Source organism: Poecilia reticulata, linkage group LG19 (assembly GCF_000633615.1).
Source record: "Poecilia reticulata strain Guanapo linkage group LG19, Guppy_female_1.0+MT, whole genome shotgun sequence".
In the NCBI taxonomy this organism is placed as follows: domain Eukaryota; kingdom Metazoa; phylum Chordata; class Actinopteri; order Cyprinodontiformes; family Poeciliidae; genus Poecilia; species Poecilia reticulata.
Genome location: NC_024349.1, coordinates 10,267,863 through 10,287,692, shown reverse-complemented (window position 1 = coordinate 10,287,692; position 19,830 = coordinate 10,267,863). Strand labels below are relative to the sequence as shown.

General features: G+C 39.2%; 1 protein-coding gene across 2 annotated transcripts in view; it reads right to left on the bottom strand.

Moving 5' to 3' along the window:
* Nucleotides 1-19,830, bottom strand: part of adamts14 (ADAM metallopeptidase with thrombospondin type 1 motif, 14) — a 52,689-nt gene that overhangs the window by 8,272 nt on the left and 24,587 nt on the right. The window contains exons 4-14 of one of the 2 annotated variants that reach the window (XM_008436917.2): nt 18,491-18,687; nt 13,301-13,384; nt 11,349-11,505; nt 7,318-7,423; nt 4,047-4,190; nt 3,783-3,915; nt 3,443-3,556; nt 3,074-3,222; nt 1,994-2,166; nt 1,685-1,818; nt 22-145 (exon numbers count right to left, since the gene is read on the bottom strand). In XM_008436917.2, coding sequence (XP_008435139.1) covers nt 22-145; nt 1,685-1,818; nt 1,994-2,166; nt 3,074-3,222; nt 3,443-3,556; nt 3,783-3,915; nt 4,047-4,190; nt 7,318-7,423; nt 11,349-11,505; nt 13,301-13,384; nt 18,491-18,687 — 1,515 coding nt within the window. The remainder of the gene's footprint in view (nt 1-21; nt 146-1,684; nt 1,819-1,993; nt 2,167-3,073; nt 3,223-3,442; nt 3,557-3,782; nt 3,916-4,046; nt 4,191-7,317; nt 7,424-11,348; nt 11,506-13,300; nt 13,385-18,490; nt 18,688-19,830) is intronic. The other variant, XM_008436918.2, reaches the window with a different exon arrangement.

Below are 19,830 nucleotides of genomic sequence, written 5' to 3'. Positions count from 1 at the left end.
ACGATGAAACTTTATGTTTACCATTCTTTTTGGGGGTCTTAGTCAGTGTTAGCTTCACAGTCCGACAGTGGGAGTTGTCCCCCTCACAAACTCCACATTTATCCTCGTCTTTGTAAGAGCCAACCTCCTTGTCGCAGCCTACGTGCTGCAGAGAGAGTGCAGGCAATCAAACCAGAGCAACTTTTAGACACACTGAGATTGAGTTTCGGGAACAATTATGTCATGTGTGGACGTGGCCCGTATTTGGGTTTTTAAAAACCACAATTTCTTACGAAAGACACAGACATAACATAAGTTGCAGCCAAAACAAAATGTTGAGCCTTTTCATTAAAAAAGATTAAAGCTTCAAACTCTGTGTTCAAGGTTAATAACAGAATAGAATACAAACAGTGTACACTCATTGGGGTAGCAACGTTTCAGTCCAGACTGTTCACGGTTTGCAGAAAAATATCAGACGATGCTCCAACAATGAGCAACTTCATCACGAGCACAGCAACGAAAGTTATGGTAATTTGTGAAAATTCACTATTTCTCAGTCTGGAACCGATATTTCTTAATGAAAACGTCTTTAGCAGTGACATCCTGAGGCTTATCCTCCTTGTCTTCCACATAACTGTTGCAGGTCATGACATAAAATAAAAGCATAACGTAATATAACATTTTTGTGTTGAAAACATTATTTGTCAGTTTACGAATATTCTTATTTTATTTGAGAAAATCAATACTGGGTTTTGATTAGCTCTGTCCCATCATTATCAAAATGTCCTGTTAAGAAGACCCTGTGTGTAATAATTTTAAGTAGGATTTTCACTTTTTAATCAGTTTACTGAAATAAATTAAATTTTTAGTGATGTTTAAGTCAGTGAATTGCACCTGTATATTTTTTTCATACTGTGTTATATCATACATAGAAAAATATTCTATTTGAAGTAATTGCACCTTTTTTATTAAACAATGCTCATATTACCAGGGTTGAATTTTTTTCAGTTTATGAGAAAGGTTTGACTTCAGTCAGCCTTTTGGGATTAGAAGTTAAAAAGTTATGTTTCTTGGTTTTTTTTTTTCTGCTTTGCACCTAAAGACTGAGTTAAACACATAAAGAAAACCGCACATGTTTTATATATAACTCTCATTAGAAAAACAACTCACTCCTGAAGTGATGTTTTTTAAAAGTTATAGCCTGGATATGCAATCACTGGTGTTACATCAGTAATTGAGAACATGTGTCTCGTTCATATGTGGCGGTAGGTGGAGTGATAAGGAGATGGATGGATTTAGGTATTGCTTGCAAGTCTGTTATCATGAGGTACGAAAAGAGCCAAAAATGGAGGCTTTCAATTGACCCATCCGTCTATATTCCATGGCTAAAATAACAATATCCTGAATAAAAGCAGGAGGGAAGGCTTGGCTCAGTCTTAGAGAGAGTGGAAACTCCAGTAGAGCTGCTGATCCATTTAATCAGAAGGAGTCAGTCGAGATATTCCTGCAGGAAACACCTCAGGATTCCCAAGAGTGAGCTGAGGAGTATTGATGATGACAAGAGTAATTGACTTTACCCCTGTAACCAACATGCCCCCTGCAGGCCGATCAGAGATAAGTAAAACATTGCAAATAAACGCTGTACATGTGATTTTTATTTTTGTTATTATTTTTCTTTCAGTGGACTACTTCACTCAAGACTCACCAGACACTCCCCTCGAGCGCAGACGCTGAAGGGGTCTGAGTAGCTGCACCTCGTCCCATCGTGCATCACCTGGTTCATGAACACCACCTCCCCGGTTTCCTTTGATTTACAGCTTAGCTCGCATTTACGAGCCTCTGGAAACAACAACCAACGGTCACTAATTAGTTTGTGAAAATGTCTTTCAGATGTGAAAAATTGATTCATACAATAAACACACAACACACCCACACGCACACACACACAAATTCAACAAATTGTTTTCTCCCCCAACAGGTAGAGCCAGCTTTAATAATGTCTTTACAGTCTTACCATCTGGGTGCTCATATGGCAGCCAGGTGTGCTTGATGTTGTTGTGGTATTTGTTGCTCCGCTGGACGCACTGCTGAGCGCGGAAGTCTTCGTAGTGGCCAGCACACTCCTCTGTGTTGCACATCTGGTAGTCAAACGCAGAGCCTGGGCAGTCTCGACCGCCGTAGGCAGGCCTGACCCGGGACAGAAATGGCAGCGGTGTTAAATTCGTCGCAAGGATTCAGAATCCTGAGATTTCCAGTTCTGAGCTTTGCTTATGTGATTTTATTAATTAACATGAAATGACATATACCGATCTGATGAAGATTTTCTCATTGTTCTGCTTGACCATGCAGTGTGCTTTAAGTTCTTTGCAGTTTTTCCTTTGCATATGTGGAAACGGAGCTGGGTTACGTCAGGCACTGTGCTCATCTTCTGTTTTTATTCTTTCTAATTGCTGCATTTGCATGCAGAATAACATACTCAGCCTGGTCTGACTTTTCAAACTCTGTCATTTGCAACAGTGCAAAGGCATTAACTGCATTGTTTAACAGAAAATGCATGACAATTATATATATATTTTTAATAGCAAGGCATAAATGCTTCAACCGTTCCTCTAATTACCTGATGACCCAACCTATTAATTACTCAACAACACCATGCAGCACACTTCAGCTCTCTATTCTCTTTCTCAGCCATTAATCCTTACCAAGCCTACTCGTAACCCTCAAACCCCTTTTTGTGATAGACAAGTATATAAGCTACTGAATAATTTATATGTGGAAGGAATGTGCATATAATTCTCTAATCTCTTCCCTGATTCTTGATACGTTACTTTGTTTTGGTCTATCAGATAAAATGATAATAAAATATACTTAAGTTTAGCATAAAATATGAAGAGTTTGCAAAAAAAAAAAAGAAAGGCTATTAATACCGATGAAAGAACAATATCTGTGCTGTCTAATCAGGAGCATTCCACTCAGATTTCCGTTTATAGTTTTAAAATAATGACACAATTTCTTTGATGAATTAAAGTAATGTGTTCATCCAAGAGGTCATGACTCTGTTTTGGATCAGTCTCGTTGCTGCCTCAGTACTCACGGGGGGTCATTGCACTGCCTGCTGCGGGAACGAACTCCACCGCCACACGTCCTGGAACATGACCCGTATTTTGACCAGGAGCCCCAGTTCCCATCATGCCCTTGCGGCTCCTGGCTGGACTTCCAGATGCAGTGGCCCTTGAAGCACCACTGCAAAATGAGATGAGATGGGAAGGATGACGGACAGTTCAAAACATCTTGAAACAGTACAACTGAGTTTCCTGAAAACATCACAGGCATTCTGACGTTCAGTGTCCCTAGAGAATTCCACTTTTTACCAGTTAAATAAATAAAGAAAAAACACCAATTAAATTACATAAAAGGAATGAAAAGTCAGTTTTATAAAAGCTCTTTCAGTGCCATGTCCTACCTTTCCAGGTGCACACTCCGTCCCATCTACTGGAGGGCCTTTTTTGGTTTTACAGAAATACTGGTTGTCAGGGTGGCTGCACCACAGCTGCTTGCAAGGGTCGTAGGTTCGAAACTAAAGAGGGGGATTTTTTTTTTTTAAAGAATTGATCTAAACATTTTTTCTTTCTTTCTTTACAACTCAGAAATGGTAAACCTAACTTCACCATTTCAGAAATTATGCATGCTCCTCTTTTATCAGACAGTCATCTACCCATGATTTTACATGTTAAAATCACTCGCAAACGATAAAGAAGGACTTTCGTTAGTCAATGCAGTGCATCCGGGTGTGCAGGACTTACAGCTGTGCACATTTTGTAACCAACACCAAAGTCAAAGCGGCACTGCTCATCCATTGAATAATTAATTCCAGGAAGCTCAGGAAGCTTGGGCCACTTGTGTTCAAAGGGATCATCCAGGAGGCAATCATAGGAGCTGTGGAAAAGATTAGAATGAGTTAAGCCTAAATATTACATATCATGAGGGATATTGAGAGCTTTGAACTCTTCTGGAACCAAGGGAACTTTAAAACAAACAAAAAAAGGCCTGGGAGAAGCAGCACATACTGAATGTATCTGTTGAGCTCCTGTTTGCTGCAACGTGACCAATGGTAGCGATGGAAAGCTGCTTGGACAAGTGGGGCCATGATGCTGCCCATACTGGTTTCATCAGCGCAGCGATTCCCCTGGCCATCGTGCTCCATGCCCAGCCTAAGGGCCAAAACAAACTCATTAGACAAGAGTACGTGCAATATTTGGTGTACATATTTATAATTGGCACGAGATAATAACTTCGCGATTTTGCAAGTCGATGTCATGTACGAGTAAGTGGGATTTAAGTTAGTATAGTAGCTCCACCAAACTGCAGTGAGAGGCACTACAAAAATCAAGTGGCAGATCCCACAATCTGCTTCAAACCAACACGGCAAGACAAGGAGAGCGCCGAAGAGGAAAAACAGGCTGATTCATGCGACTCCCTGTTGTTTTATAAAAACTATTTCTACTAATTAATAGTAATTTCCATATTGTTTTTCCACACGAGTGTTAATCATCGTACATTGTCTGCATTTGATTACAAACAATTCATCCCAAGAAACCTTTTCACACCGACAGCTCAACAAACCCTCGGCGCAAGGTTGCTAAAGCTAATGAGTGAAACCACACCAGGGGGTCAGTTTTTAACGGAATAATCCAATCAAAAGTCTGGCAGAGCCTCCCTGAAGCCAACAGCAGACAGCAACAAAATGACCAGTTTTGCATAATTTGGTAAATATTTGAATTTAGCCGCAGGAGGCACCTTAATGTTGTCTTGTCGGATGCTATCAGGAGAAGCACAACATGTCGGAACCCTCTCGGGTCTCACAGCTTGAAAAAGTTGACTGAAGAGTGAGATTTATAAGGCAAAATGCCAATTAGCGTCAAGTGAAATCTTTCTTCTTTAAGTTGCTATAAAAATACTGTAAACAAAAAATTTACTGTTGAATGTGAGTCATAAGTCCTGTTAGCATTTTGCTCAAAGTCAGCTAAGAACCCAACAAGCGTAAAAAGGTGCTTCGGACCACCTACACCTCAATAACACTTTTTCTATAAAAGATAAATGATATAAGTGGTGGAAAACTCACAGTTCTCATCACCCTGGACACCCCACTCCCATCATAAAAACATTGTGGTGAAAGGATCATAGTGTGGAGTGATTTTCTGTCTGACGGAGAAAATGACTTACTTCGAAAATGGTTAAAGTTAAAACAAAAACCATGAGGAAAATCCTGCTACAAAGTGACACTTCAGTCTTTCAAGCAGGACAGCAACTCCAAAAATAATGCCAGAGCTACAATGGAACGATCTCCAAACAACCAATCTGACAACACTTGAGCTTTTTCACAAACAAAAATAGAAAATAAAATCAATGTCTTTCTCTGTGCAGCTGGTAGAGACCACCTGAGCAGTTCTGCAAATCATTTTTTTTTCATGGGGTCTAAATACAATGGCTCACCACGTTTTTCAAAATCATTTTTTGTAAAAACTTTTTTGAAAACTATGGATCATTTTCCTTCAACTTTACAATAATGCACTGCTTTGTTGTGCATAAGGTTTCATTTGCGCTGTAAAAAGTTACACGAGCATAAATACTTTTGAAAGGTACTTTATGCCATCAATGTAAACATTGTTTTCCACAGTTTTCCACAATTGTTCTGATTATTAATGCAGACATTATGAGAAGACAAAAATCAAGTCAATAAGCATTACATTTTCTTACTGGATGACAGTAGCACTGTGAGGAGAAAGCTGGTCCTTATTAAAAAAAAAAAAGTCCATGTGTTTCTTTTCAGAGACATAATCACTATAACATATTCATCTACCCAACTTCACTTCTCTATGATCCTGTCCATACAACCAAACACCAAACTGGTGAGGAGACTGCACTTCTTTTAATCTGCTTTTTCCTGAAACAGACTCAGAATCTGCAAGGACATCAAGTTTTTCATGCAGCCGACCGGAAGGTGTTTGGAGTGACAATCTCAAACAGCTCACACCTAGAGATCAGTGACGCGACCAGGAGAAACTGTGATTATCAAATGAGTTCTTAAAATCAAATAGTTCTGATGCATCCATTCTGAAAAACCTCTTGGATTTGCTAAAGAAAAACGGCATCATTTTCACTGAGCAGAAGTTGTGACACCTAAAACATGAATGCACTTGAGAACTGAACAAACTCATTGAGGCAAACAGCTGCTAAAAATGTTCTGATTTGACAGTTGCAACAAGCCTCAGATTACACAGGTGGGTTTTTGTGATGCCATTAGGGAGAAAAAAAACAACACTGCCAGCAATTAGCTACTGTGTTGTTTTTTTATAATTTACATATGCAATAAAGGTGCATATGTAAATTATAAAATCTGTTTGTTACCTGGGTGTACTTTTCAACATTTCTCAATGAAAAATGGTTTGTTTATTGTAACAAACATTTTGTGGGTAACTGAGTTTGGGTTTTTAACTATAGCTGTAAATAAAATTAGCACAAATAAATGTTTAAAATATAAAACTCTCATTGTAATTAATGCAAATATTCTGTGTTTTATTTTTTAAGTTGAATTACTACTATAAATTAACTTTTTTTGATAATGGTCTACTCATTAGGATGTAGGTCTACATGCATGTTTTTCTTGAAACAAATAATTGTCCAAATGTAAATGAAAAAAAAACAAAAAAAAAAACTTATAAAATAGGAAGATAAACATAGAGATCTCAAGATCGGAGATCTTTAAACGTCAATAGGCACAGCATGTAGTCTGCTTCTGTCCACTCCTAACGGATGGAAACATTGGTGACTTCTCATTATGCTCCCGAGCTCAAAGAAACAGGAAAAAAAAGCTCTGTGAAATAGGGCAGAGGTGATACACAATTTCTGGACTGAGTGACCACAAGAGACAAAAACTGCTGGTGACTTGGAGGAAACGCAACATGGTACAGAGCAAACCTTTAAGAATCATCTCTTCAGCTTCACAGAGATGGATGTCATCTCTAAAAGATCTAATGTAACTTGCAAACAACTTTGAGTAGCTATATATATATATTCTTCTACTTTTGTTCTCTATAAAATCTACCAAAAACACATGAAATCAACGAATTCATGTTAGTAAACATGTCCTTTAATTATTCAAACTGATCCCCTTTTTAAGTGCAAGATTTTTAGGTGTTGAATTTTGCCAAGCCTGCGTGTCTCCATTGAGGTTTTTTGACCACAGACTGGACAGTCAAGCCAAACTGTCAGCTTCACCGGAAGCTCGTAGACCTCGTGAAATGCCGCTACGCCTTTTGTCGGGAAGCTGTTACTTACACATGGCCAGTTTCGTGAGCAACGACGAAGGCAGAGGAGAAGCCGTCTTCGTGATTCAAGGTGCAGCTCCTCAGCGGGTGACACATGCCAGTCACTGGAGCGTAACCTGGGCGACAGAAAAGATCATACAGCCCCGACAGTCAAGGACAAGAATGAAGAACTTGCATCACACACTTTCTTGCGTCGTTCACAAGTCCAAATTACCATACAATTCACACCAGACGCCACCAAGAACCCAAGTAATAAACAATCAAGGAATTCCTAATTATGATACATGTAATAAAAGTTTAATGACAACGATCATTAGGATTAAATATCCTTACTGTAATTTAATGCCTTGTAAAGCCTTTGCTGACAGTTTTAACATGTCTACAGGTGTAGTTTCAGCCAATTTTTCAACAAAAACTGTCTCGAAGTCTTAAATGTTCTCGGGGCCTTTCACATGCACTCTCATCTTCACTTATCTCCCTATTTTATTTTACTTTTTTCAAATAAATTAATTTATTTGCTGACTGATTTCTCTAGCTATCCCACTAATAGAATTTCTACAAGTTCAACATTTAGGGAAAAAAAAGTTGGTTCAGGCAACATTTGTGAATGATTTTTTTTTTTTTGCTTCCTGTCAGGAATCGTGCTACCAGGACCTGCTCATTAACAGTAAAATTAAGCTTTTTGCATTTTTGGATTACGGCTCCATGCTTCTTGTTGACTACACTGGTAATTAGAAACCTTTTTATATGCAAACAGTTAGGATTAAGCTAGTCAATATTAGCTTACACTGATTGCTTTGAAATGTGGGCAGACTGTATTTTTTCCTCACTTTGAAAGCTTGTTTACACCCCCTTTAACCATGATCTCATTATTTTTGCCCTGTGCTTTTCACTTAATCACACAAATTGTATTATTTTGTTTTTTGTTGTTTATTTTGTTTGTATGTGATGATCACTTAGCTTGTCAGTGACATGAAGTGTGAATTTCTCATCAGTTCTGGAAGAATATTAACTGAAAAAAAACATTTGACATCCTCAGTACTTATTTTCTTATCCACATGAGACACCTGTCAGAGAAATATTGTTGTCTTTCATAGTGAGCTTTATAGACTCACTATGGACAGCTGGCTTTCAGAACAACTTTGCTGTGTAATTAGTTTCAGAAAAACACCCAAGTGATTGCTCAGATTTTTTTTTTTTTAAATCCATATCATACATTAGTAATGATCTGGTTGAGCAGTTTGTATTCAGAAAGTAGCATTCTCACATACTCAGGGTAAACCACGTCTAATGAAGCTCTAAAGGGTAAAAGTAGCTGAGGATTTTGTTTTTGTAGCGAGGTGTGAGTGATGCGTTTCACTCAGCAGCCACTCGGCAGGAAAACCTCTTGAGCCTCTGACAAAAGGCATGCGACATTTTGTAACTAATAGTCTTACATTCGAGTGAAAACACAGCACGAGCAGCTCGTTTCACAGTGATGGAGAGCAAATACGATCCCCAGGCTCCCGCGGCACAGCGTTTTTCCAAGCTACTCGGCTATCATGACAATGTGCTTTCGGCGCACCACAGCAACAAACTTTTAAGCAAAGCACAAACAGTAAACATGACTCGATCAAGAGGTGTGCAGCAATTCAGCTTTGAGCGTTTGGCGTGGTTCAGAAGCACGCTGGTTTCAGCCTCTTTTTTTGGCGGCTTTCAGAGAATTCTTCATGCTTTCTGACCACCAGAAGACCTCTTTTGGCATGCAGGTAAAAAGCAGAAAATGCAGCAGGCAAACAGCTGGCGATAAAGGGCTCTCGTGTTATTTGGACGGGGTTGAAAAGCAAGTTAATTCAGTCGTAGTGCAATGACGTTTTCTAAGGCATGTGCTGTATATCCAATACATTTCAGTGAGGGCTCTGGTAGTAAATAAAAATACAAAGAGCTTATTATTGCTGGAGGTGAAACTAAGACACGTGAAAGCAGTTATGGAGCATGACCCTTTATCTCAGAGGCAGATAAAGGGAAACTAGGGGAATGCTGAAAACATTCCCACAGAGAAGTCAGCTCTGAATATTTACACCCTGAAGCGCAACCATGCAGCAGGAGAAGCATGTTTCTTTTCTTCTGTGGCTCGTTGTGTACCCGGTGAACTAAGATATCGTATAACATGCCATTAAAACCTATTCATAATCTGTGTATGTCTCTATGTTGTTGTTTTTTTTACATTACAACCATAGATTTCAATCTGTCTTATAAGAGATTTTATGGAGTCCTACTTTGAGATCTAGCCAGAGATTCCCAACAGGACTTAGCTTTAGCGTTTAACTGGGTCATTCTTGCACAGGAACATGCTGTTATCTAAACCAGTGGTACACGTTATGTTGTGTCCGAGCTTCAGAAGTGCAGATTCAAATGGCTGCCACCACTATGGTGGTGAAACGATGTTGCATAAGAGGGTGGGTCCAAGGTGATGTACAGTGTATGTTTTTTTCCCTAAACATAGGATTTTGTTTCTAGGCCACAGGGTTCAATTTTGGTCTCCCCTGACCAAAACACTTTTTTCCACTTGTTTGTTGTTTCCAGGCCTGCACAGCATGGTAAACACTGTTGCCTAGCAGTAAGAAGGTCCTGAGTTTATATAACCCAGCTTGAGGTCTTTCATGCATGGAGTTTGCATGTTCTCCCCGTGCATGCATGGGTCCCTTCCAGGGACTCCGACTTCCTCCCACAGTTGGAAAACATGACAGCAACATCAACTGGGTCTCTCTAAAACTAAGCAGGTGTGTGTGTCTGTCCTGTGTGCGTGTGTGTCCATGCGTTGAACCAGCAGCATGTCCAGGATATACCCCACCTCTCGCCTAGTGACTGCAGCAGAAACCCATACTCTGTTTGAAAGTTTCGGTACTTTTAAAGTTTCGGTACTTCTGAAGAAAACCTGTTTCACTCTGTTTTATTTCTGCTTATCAGAGTAAAGTGGCTTGAATAGAAATGTTTGTCCCACTTTCAAATAAAAATAAAAATAAAATTGAAAACCTTCTATTGTGGCAGATCACACTGAATAATGAAACACATTGAAGTTTATGGTTGTAATGTGCAAAAAGGGTTATGGATGTTGTTGCAACCCACAATATCTTGCATCTTAATCTTGAAACCAGATCTTGAGAGAAAGTGAATTGAATGTGTGCTTTATGATTCCATTTGAAATCCATTCTCTTTTGTTCATTTACCTTTAAAAAAAAAATAATTCCCACCCACTCAAAATCTATATTTGGGTATAGAATCTGCCATCCCGTGGCTAAACCCTGACGAGAGAGTGCGATGTCTTCTCGTGACCCTGAGAGACGGCGCGGGCTCCAGGGCAACATGGTCTAACACACTACAGAAACTGGGCTTGTTATGAGCACAACACAACTGCACCTATGGCAACATCCGTGGGTGTGACAAGCAAAGCAGGTAGCCCAAGGCCTTCCTCTAAACTTGACACATGTACATCAGAAGTTGAGACTGTGCACAGGTCAATACAAGCTACCAAGCTTTAGCTCAGCGAAACTTTTCTTATTCTGCAGACAGTTTTTGTGCCGGTTTGGCTGCTCACTTCAAAGTTTGTTTTGAAGGGCTGAAAAAGAGAAACACAGGGTGAGAACAACATGTGTATAGCACAAAAATTGCCAACTACTGCATACATGTGAACTGATGAAGAGATTAATTTTAAAATGAGCAACAAAAAAAAATGTTTGTAAAATAGAAAGATTTAAAATAAAAACTATTTTCTGTTTTTTCTCTACATGCCAAAATCTTTCTTCAACTTTACCAATTTATTTATTTATTTATTTTTACAGGGTGGCATCAACATCAAGTCAGCAAGGTTCTGAATTTTTAATTTTTTTTTCATCCAGTGATTTCGCTATTGGCAGATTTCTTTATGAGGTAAACCCACATGAGAGTTTCCATCGACCTTACCTGGGCAAGACAGGAAGGAAGCCAACCCCCTTTTTTTGTGAATTGAAGCAGATATCAGCACTCAGTCTGCACAGTCCTCGATCGAGAAAAATACAGTACCTTGCATACCTGCGGGACCAAAATCTTGCCTTGTGAGGAAGATGGCGTGGTCGTGGTACTCGGCGTGCTCAGGGTCACGGCGCTGCTGAGTGTTGGCCCATCGGCACACCTGCTCTAGGCTGCGGGAGGGGTTACCACGCTCAATCAGGCTTATAGACTGTAGAATAACAAAGGGAGGAAAAAAGGATGTGATTAGAAATTGTATTAGTTCTTCCTTTGAATTCCCTCAGCAGGGGTTCCTCTGCTCAGCAGGTTAAATAAGACTAGCTGACACTTCATTGTTAACTTGCAGAGCATTAAAGAGAGGGAACACCTGCGCAGCCAGGGGAAATCAGAGTTTATTTACAGCTAAATACTTTTAAAGGAGAAAACTTTATTCAAACGACTCTCAAAGACTTAAAGCTGCAGACTATATTCAGTTATATAGACAGAAATACAATGGAGTAATCTATACCAAAGAGTAATTATTTGAAGATTGAATTAAAACAATATTTCAATTGGTTCACGTATTGAAAATACATGATAATAGTAAGGTGACTCTGCAAAGTGTTGACAAGGGTGGGTAAATAAAAACAGATGACAAACTTTCACGGTATGTTTTTCGTAAAAATGATTAAGAACCATATCTCATTTTCTTCCACGTCACTTTCGCAAAGCAATTTTGCGCACAAATGGACAAACGGATGGATTTCTGAGTCGGAAATAACCTGAAATCTTAATGAGCAAATCATGTGTATGAGCTTTTTCTCGGACTTCTAACATGCAGGTAAATAATGTCCAGGTGAAAACGGTCTGAGCTGAAATGTGGGCAAGAAGCCAGGCTTTCTCCTTCTCAACTATGTAATAAAATCTGCTCAGCTCGGATCCGAAACGGAGCATGTGAGGCTAGGAAGTGAAGTCAGACCTTAATATTTCCTAAATGTCTGTTGAAAGCAGGACAGATGACACATCCAACTTATTTGTGCTAAAAGCTGCGGTCGTCATCAAATAATTATGAGAAAATAAAAGGCAACATGCATTAACGCTAGCTCTGAAGGACCGATTTTAACTTTATGTAGCTTAATGCTGCGTCAAAACAGATTCTCCATGAAGAACATCAAAGATTTTGCCAGATAACATGCTCCAGGAAATAGCATCACAAAGAACGTCGGAAAGGTCATATCCAGTTCATGATCCAAAATACAAAAAAAAAAATGCGGCATAGCTGAAAACCTACCCAGACAGGGACACAAACCTAAATTGCTGGTAGCTCTACTTTAAAACATTGAAAAACACAATCATGATTGTGACAAAAATGTCAGAACAGAATGTAATTATCTGAAAATAAGTGTGGGCTGTATCAGCTAAAATAAGCAGGCAGCATGCAGGCAAGCAGCAGGAACATTGCAGCATTGATAAAGAAAGAAAAACAGGAAGTTTTTCATTTTAAATAGATCTCTCAGGGAGTACGGGTGTATTTAATGTGTTCTTTAGAAAGTGTGTTAAATCGCATTTATGTTAACTTCCTGGACATAAATAAATGACTGCAAATACATTTTTAGTCTTGAGACAGCAAGATTTAGTTTTTCATTTGCTGACATAAAATGAAAAATAAAGTTCATTTAAATTACTTTAAAAGTTATACTTGCATACAAGAAAGAAGCAACAGACCTTGTTATATTGTACACAAAACAAGTATCAAGATTTGGATGTAAAAGGGGATTTTCAAAGTTTGACCCATCAGAAGCAAGCAAAAGGAGGCATTCACGAATCTAGCAAAAATAATTTAGAATACCATACCTTATTTTAAAACTAATTGGTTCAACTTCTTATGTATCTTTTTACTAGTTTTATGACACTAATTTTACTCCATATAGCTGTTCTCTAAGTCAAAGGTAGTTTAAGACAATACTTAGACATTTCAAGCATTCTATCTCTATACTAAAATGTTAACGGTGTATAACATAACTCACCTGTCTGTACCCCACCATTATCATGCGGACGAGCACAATGTTGATATTGGTTCCTAAAGACTCATCATGGTAGATCTCATCGACCTGAAAGGAAAGAAAGAGGTTCTGTCACTGCTCAACAAAGTGGATTATGACGCTAATCTCCATATCTAACAAATATTAGTGAATATTCCAAGTTTTAAGAGGTTGATATAACGGCATGCTGTGCTACAATCTCAGTCAAATTCTAATCCAAATGTTCCCTAGAATGTAATTCATATTTATTAAAAATATATTTCTACATATCAGCCCTCATTTGGAGCCCCATAGAACCAATGAGCTGATTTGATGAAATGTACTTTGAAGAAGTAAAGAAGAAGCAGTTGAAGTAAAAAAAAAAAAAAACTGATCTAACTCCTTATCTAGTCAGAGTGCCTGCTGTGACAACTTCTGACTTAAAAATTCTGCTAGACATAAAAAAAATGTAATTAAATTAAAAAACTTCGATAATTCTGACTGGGTGAGTTTTAAGCCTCACATGACTGACAGATGAGAGATTCTTGTATTTATACATATACTAGTTTTTATTTCTGTCTTCTAGAATTTTAAAATGTGAAGGGATCACAGATCAGCAGCAAAAGCTGGAAAAAATTATACATTTTGATCTCCATTCAAGTTACGCTTAGGTTTGCAACACAATTTGAGATTGCATTTGCATATAGCCATTTCTACTAATTTCTCTTAAGACACTCTCAGGTATTTTTTCCTGTTGTTTTCTTGATCCTATTTGTCCTGCTTCAGCTTCCCTTGAGTTAATTATTCTCCTTCTCTCAGTCTGCCTCGTTTGCTATTCCCCCACCCTTTACTAATAAACCACCTGTTTCTTGTTCACTGATCAAACTCCCCATAAGCCTCTCGGTTTCTGTCATTCCCTTCCCAGTTTATCTGCTTAATCTTCTGTCAATTTGTCCATTTTTATGCTTTGTTTCCAGCCTCTTTCGTTTCCATGCAGGTCATGAAACGAGTGCATTAATCGAGGAAAGAGTCAAGACATCCAAGGTAACTCTGGAGGAGCTGCAAACCTTATGGGCAAATGCCTCAAAAGACTTGCAGCAAAATATAGTTTTAAAAAAGGGAGATGAAACAGGTATTTAAAGAGATTAAAAAAAGGATAAATTAATCCTTTGCCTTTACCTTGTGTTGGTCTATTACATAAAATCTCAATTAAATACATTTAGCTTTTTGTTCTGAGTAAAACTCAAAATGTTTTACAGGTCTGAATACTTTTGCAACATATGTTTAAAATCTTACCATTTCTGAGTGAAAAGCAATGATATGACAAACTTATTAAAACATTGCACGGCAAAAATGAGTTCTTCATCATCAACAGTTATTTTCTTTTCACAAGCATCTGTGGCCAAATCTAGGGCTTTGGAAGCGACAGTTGTAATGGTGAACATCTGTTAAACAAGTTGGGATAATTTTTTTTTTTTTATGCTGAAACATATAACTTGATCTCAATTAAAAAGAAATGGATGCAAAGTTAAAGATGAATAAAAATGTTTTGTACCAGTGGGCAAAGTTGCAGTCGTCTACTTTGCATTGAGCTCACACACATCCTGCTTTCTCTTTATTGACATATTTGAAAAATAGATCATAAGACGCTCATCCGGGGCTGCACAGTGGCGCAGTTGGTAGAGCTGTTGTCTTGCAGCAAGAAGGTTCTGGGTTCGATTCCCGGCCCCGGTCTTTCTGCATGGAGTTTTCATGTTCTCCCTGTGCATGCGGGTTTTCTCCGGGTACTCCAGTTTCCTCCCACAGTCCAAAAACATGACTGTTAGGTTAATTGGATTCTCCAAATTGTCCCTAGGTGTGAGTGTGTGTGTGCGTGGTTGTTTGTCCTGTGTGCCTCTGTGTTGCCCTGCGATAGACTGGCAACCTGTCCAGGGTGACCCCACCTCTCACCCGGAACGTTAGCTGGAGATGGGCACCAGCAACCCTCCCGACCCCACTGAGGGACAAGGGTGTAAAGAAAATGGATGGATGGAAGACGCTCACCCTACAAGTAAAAGTGTATGCACACATTAGAGAAGATTTCTTATCTTTTGACAGAAAATTTATGAACGATGCTCTAGTATTCTAAAGTCAACAGATTCTCTTTCACCAGTGAAGACATTGTGAAAGCATTGCATCCACTTAGCATGGGTTAATGCATTTATGTTGGCCTAAGTCAGCCATGTTGTTTAGACGTAATTCAAATTTCCCTTCCATGAAGTGCTTTTGTTGAAAGCTGTTTAATTTTCGATGCGCTGCAGAGCAAAAGCATTATTTCCCCATTCTGTTGCCAGGCTCGGTCTTTCTATATTGCAGAAAAGGCTGGCTGGAAAAGGTTGAGTGGTTAATTAGGGTCATTGGGCCCTGAGGTGTTGTCTAACGATTTCATTAACGCTAAAGCAAATCGGCTGTCATAAAATCAACCTGCTTATGTAAAAGCAGGCTGTTTTACCACAACTTTCTTCGGAGAGCTCAATGTTCTTTATTCTAACGTAATTAACTCATTTTATAGTTTTAAAAGGAATAAAATGATCTACACTCGGTGCAATTAGTATTTTTATTTTGCGTTTATAAATGAGAACAAAGTGAATTGCACCAATACTCCTGTGCTTTTACCTCTCATCTACAGGGGCTCTATGTTTTCCTGATCACTCAAATGGCTTCTCTGGGCTTAAGGCCTAATAAAAACTAAGTTCTTACAGATACAGGTAACATTTCTAAACAGTGAGAGGTATATGACTGTGATTGTCATCATTGTGATAGTTATTTTGGGTAAATAGTGACTTTTGATATTTTTGAAACTGAAAAATAAATCTCTGAAGTAAAACAAACAAAAAACATGGTTTAAAAAAATGTATTCTATTTTTCAATTCATTTTCTGGCATGGCACAGTTCTCATGTAACCCCAGATTTGCTTCTGATTGGTTGATAAGCCCATCATGATGACTCCTTCCCCTGAAGTGCATCTTTCAGAGGACCTATGCTCTGACAGTCAGGCAGAAATTTAGAATCCTTTATGAACAAGACTCACCCAACTAAGTCAGAGGTTTTTAATCAACCCTTAAAGAGTCAGTTGTGAGTTTTTTTATTAAATTTTTAAAAAATTATTTGTTATGCTATTGTCTAAATCCGTTTAAAGTTTCCACAGGATTTTGTTTCGTTTTTTCCTTAAAGCACACCACGGAGAATCCCTAACTAGTAAATCTCCTTTGTCATGTTAATAGTCAAGTTTCCTCACAATATGAAGATAAAAAAAACGTAGTCCACAAGGAAACTGCAACAAAACTGACAACCTAATTTCCTCTCTGCAACCTCTGGCTGATAATGGTATTTTTTTTAGAAGAATTAGCTCTTTACATGGAAATGCTAACTGAACAAAAAAAAAAAAAAAAACTTCCCCACCTAAGAAGAAAAACCTTTCTTTGTTTTGAATCCAAATTTGCTCTGGGATGCAGGTTGCACCCAAGTCTATTTAAGTAAATATCCCACTTACAGAAACAAACTTCAGTTAACAAATCAGGAACCTCTGAGTGACCCCAAGTTGCACAGATTTGCTACTCAAAATCCCTAGGAATGCCTACACTGACTTATATCCGTGTGTTTACGTTGGATCGTAGCACAGAAGCCGGTGAAAAACGAAGAAAGCTAAAAAAAAAAAAAAAATAGCAACAAAAAAAGTTTTGTCACGGAATTTGTAAGCGTTTGTGGAGTTGTTTTTTTTTTCCTTTCAACTGAGAGATTCGGGAGGTTGCATTCTTAACTTTCCTGCGAGTCCAGCTGAGGGACGGGCCAGCTCCGTGCACACCGAGATAATTACAAATCCAGAAGGAGCACTCACAAACACACCTACACACACAAGGAGGACTGAAACGGAGCTGTTGTGGGGGGAAAACGAGCCTAGCAGCTGTGCTCTACAGGCGCTAGGTGTCTCTGGCTTGCGTACGGCTTCGCACTGACATGGACAAAACGTGGTCTGCAGTGGTCAAACAACACGACCATTGTGCAACAGAGACCTCACTAGTCACCTTGGCATTGTGCAGACAGGATGTTCAGTAATCAATCCCTCGGGGAGAGTTTCTCCAGGTGGTACTACAGCCCTGGAGCAGGGATTCGGAGGGATTTGAGCGGGCAGAGCTCTTTCAGACACAGCAAACCCGTGGCTTACAAACAGAGCTGAAGGGTTCTGACCTTTGATTGTTTAAACTGCACCACTTTTTAAGTTAAAGAATTAAAAAAATTAAATAAAAGTCCAACATAATGGGAGATATATTCAGACAACTTTTAATTACCTGATTTTATCTACTGTGACGCTCAAGTCAATTTTAAACAAGATTACTTCAAATGCACTCCTCCAGATAGCCTTTTCCAATGCTATTAAGTCATCAGAGTGCATTAGACACCACGGTCTGACAGATGCCGAGTGTGCATGAGTCAGAGCTGCTACTCAGCACAATCAAGCTCAGTAAAAGTCAGACATTTTGCTCTGTTAAAGGCATTTGGCACCAGTTTTCGAGTATGAATTCCTAATTAAATAAACACATCATTCTATGTAAGAAGAGCTTTGGCAGTTCAAACAAACGTCTGGCACCACTTTCCATGGCTGCTCCGTACTGCTCCCACTCAACTTTCTAAGTGCTCTAATGCAGCTAATCAGACTGCCGTGCATGGTCCAAATGGTAACTGTTACAGAGTGAAACCAGCTCCCTGTGAAAATCTGACTTGGGGAGTGGGGGGGGGGAGGGGGTGGGGGATTTAGGCTCAGTAAGAAGATTATGGTGGTAGGAGCTGGTGGAACCTGTAACGAACGAGCTGAGAGTTTCTCAGGGAGTTTCTCGTTTTGGCCCCGTCTCATCGGTAATCGGTCAGCTGTGAAGGAAAATGTGGCAGAGCTTGATGTCAATATAAACGCATTCAGCAATATTTTATGGCAGAGACACGTGGTTTTAGAGACACACAAAAACAATGAATTAAGAAACAGCATACTTTTATATCTAGAATTATTTCTGACAACCAGGTCGCTGTTTGGTCGAGTACACGAGTAATTGCCGATTAAGTAATTTTTTTTTTTTAGGTAAGTGCATGGACAATACTGTATTTCAGGGGTGTAATAATACAGAGAGGTGAGTACTAATGCATGTCACACTTTTCAGAACTTACAATGTTCATTAGGGTGAGAACGTAATTCTGCACGTGCTCCTTGCCGTGGAAACGGATCACTGAGTCATCCACAGCCAGCAGAACCTCGATGTTGTAGTCGTCTTTCTTCGCGTGCCTCCTCTTGCGCTCGGACTCAGAGAGTTTATGTTCGACCAAGTCCAGAGCTGCAGGAAGGTCTGCGATGCCAACATCTGCCACTGCAGAGACATGAGGAGGACACAACGTAACCAATGAGCAGACCTTGAAAATCTTCCTTTTCTATATGCTCTTTATTTCAGCGACAAGTTGTATAGAATCTTATGTGAAACACAGATATTTCCCTCTATTCCATCCACACAAGCTGCCCTGTGTGGGAAACTCCCAGGTGAGTAACACGATGTAACAGCAAAATGTATATGCTAAAAATCACATTGTACATCAAAGCAAACAAAATATTTTGTTTGGAGATTACCTGAAACCAAATAACTTACTGGAAATTGCAATTATTGCATTCGATGACAAAAAAATACATGTTGCTCATGCTTATATCAGAGCCAGTCAGCTGTAGGATCGGATGGTAAAACAATCATGGAAGAAGCGGCAGAAAATAGGTTGTAAAAATAGTGACTTCTCCAGCAGATGCTGAATCAATTGTTAAAGGAGAAGAAATTGAAGGACAGTCAATGAAAGTTCACCCCCTTTTCTTGGCTCCACTGTGCTCCCGACTCTCCCATTGTGCCATTAGAGCACAGCATTCCTCATCCTGCCAGCTGGTTTTGTGAACAGTGCTTCCACTGCTGGGTCTAATAGATACATAGAGAGTAACCTTAAAGCTGCAGAGTTGGAGTAACCTTTAAAATGTGCAAGATGGGATTTAATTTGCAAGCTACAGCTCCTTTACCTTTAATTATGTATGATATTCTGGAATGATATTCAGTGTTTTCTGTATGTTTCGTGCTGAGAAAGCAGAGCCCAATTGGACTTTCAGATGGAAATAATACGTTGGTTCACCACACGTTATCTCTCTAACAATAATATAGTAGAAATCAGCTGATTTTCACCTACACCGGCTCTACGTAGTGACCGGTCAGTCAGAAGCCAGGTAAAGTAGATTTCTTTTTACCCAGTTCAGTGAGCGTATCATACCCAAGCATTACCCCTTTGTGTTTGTAGTGACTGTGCGAAGAAGGCTCAAAGTTAGCCATGAGACATGCAGATGTAAGAAGATATTTTATATGTGTCATAATGTGAAGTACCAGGACTCGAAGGCAAGCAACAACTACAGACACCAAACTCAGTTTAACAGATTTATTGTATAATGGGGGGGAAGGATGGAGAGGTGTAGACCAGCGGCAGCAGGG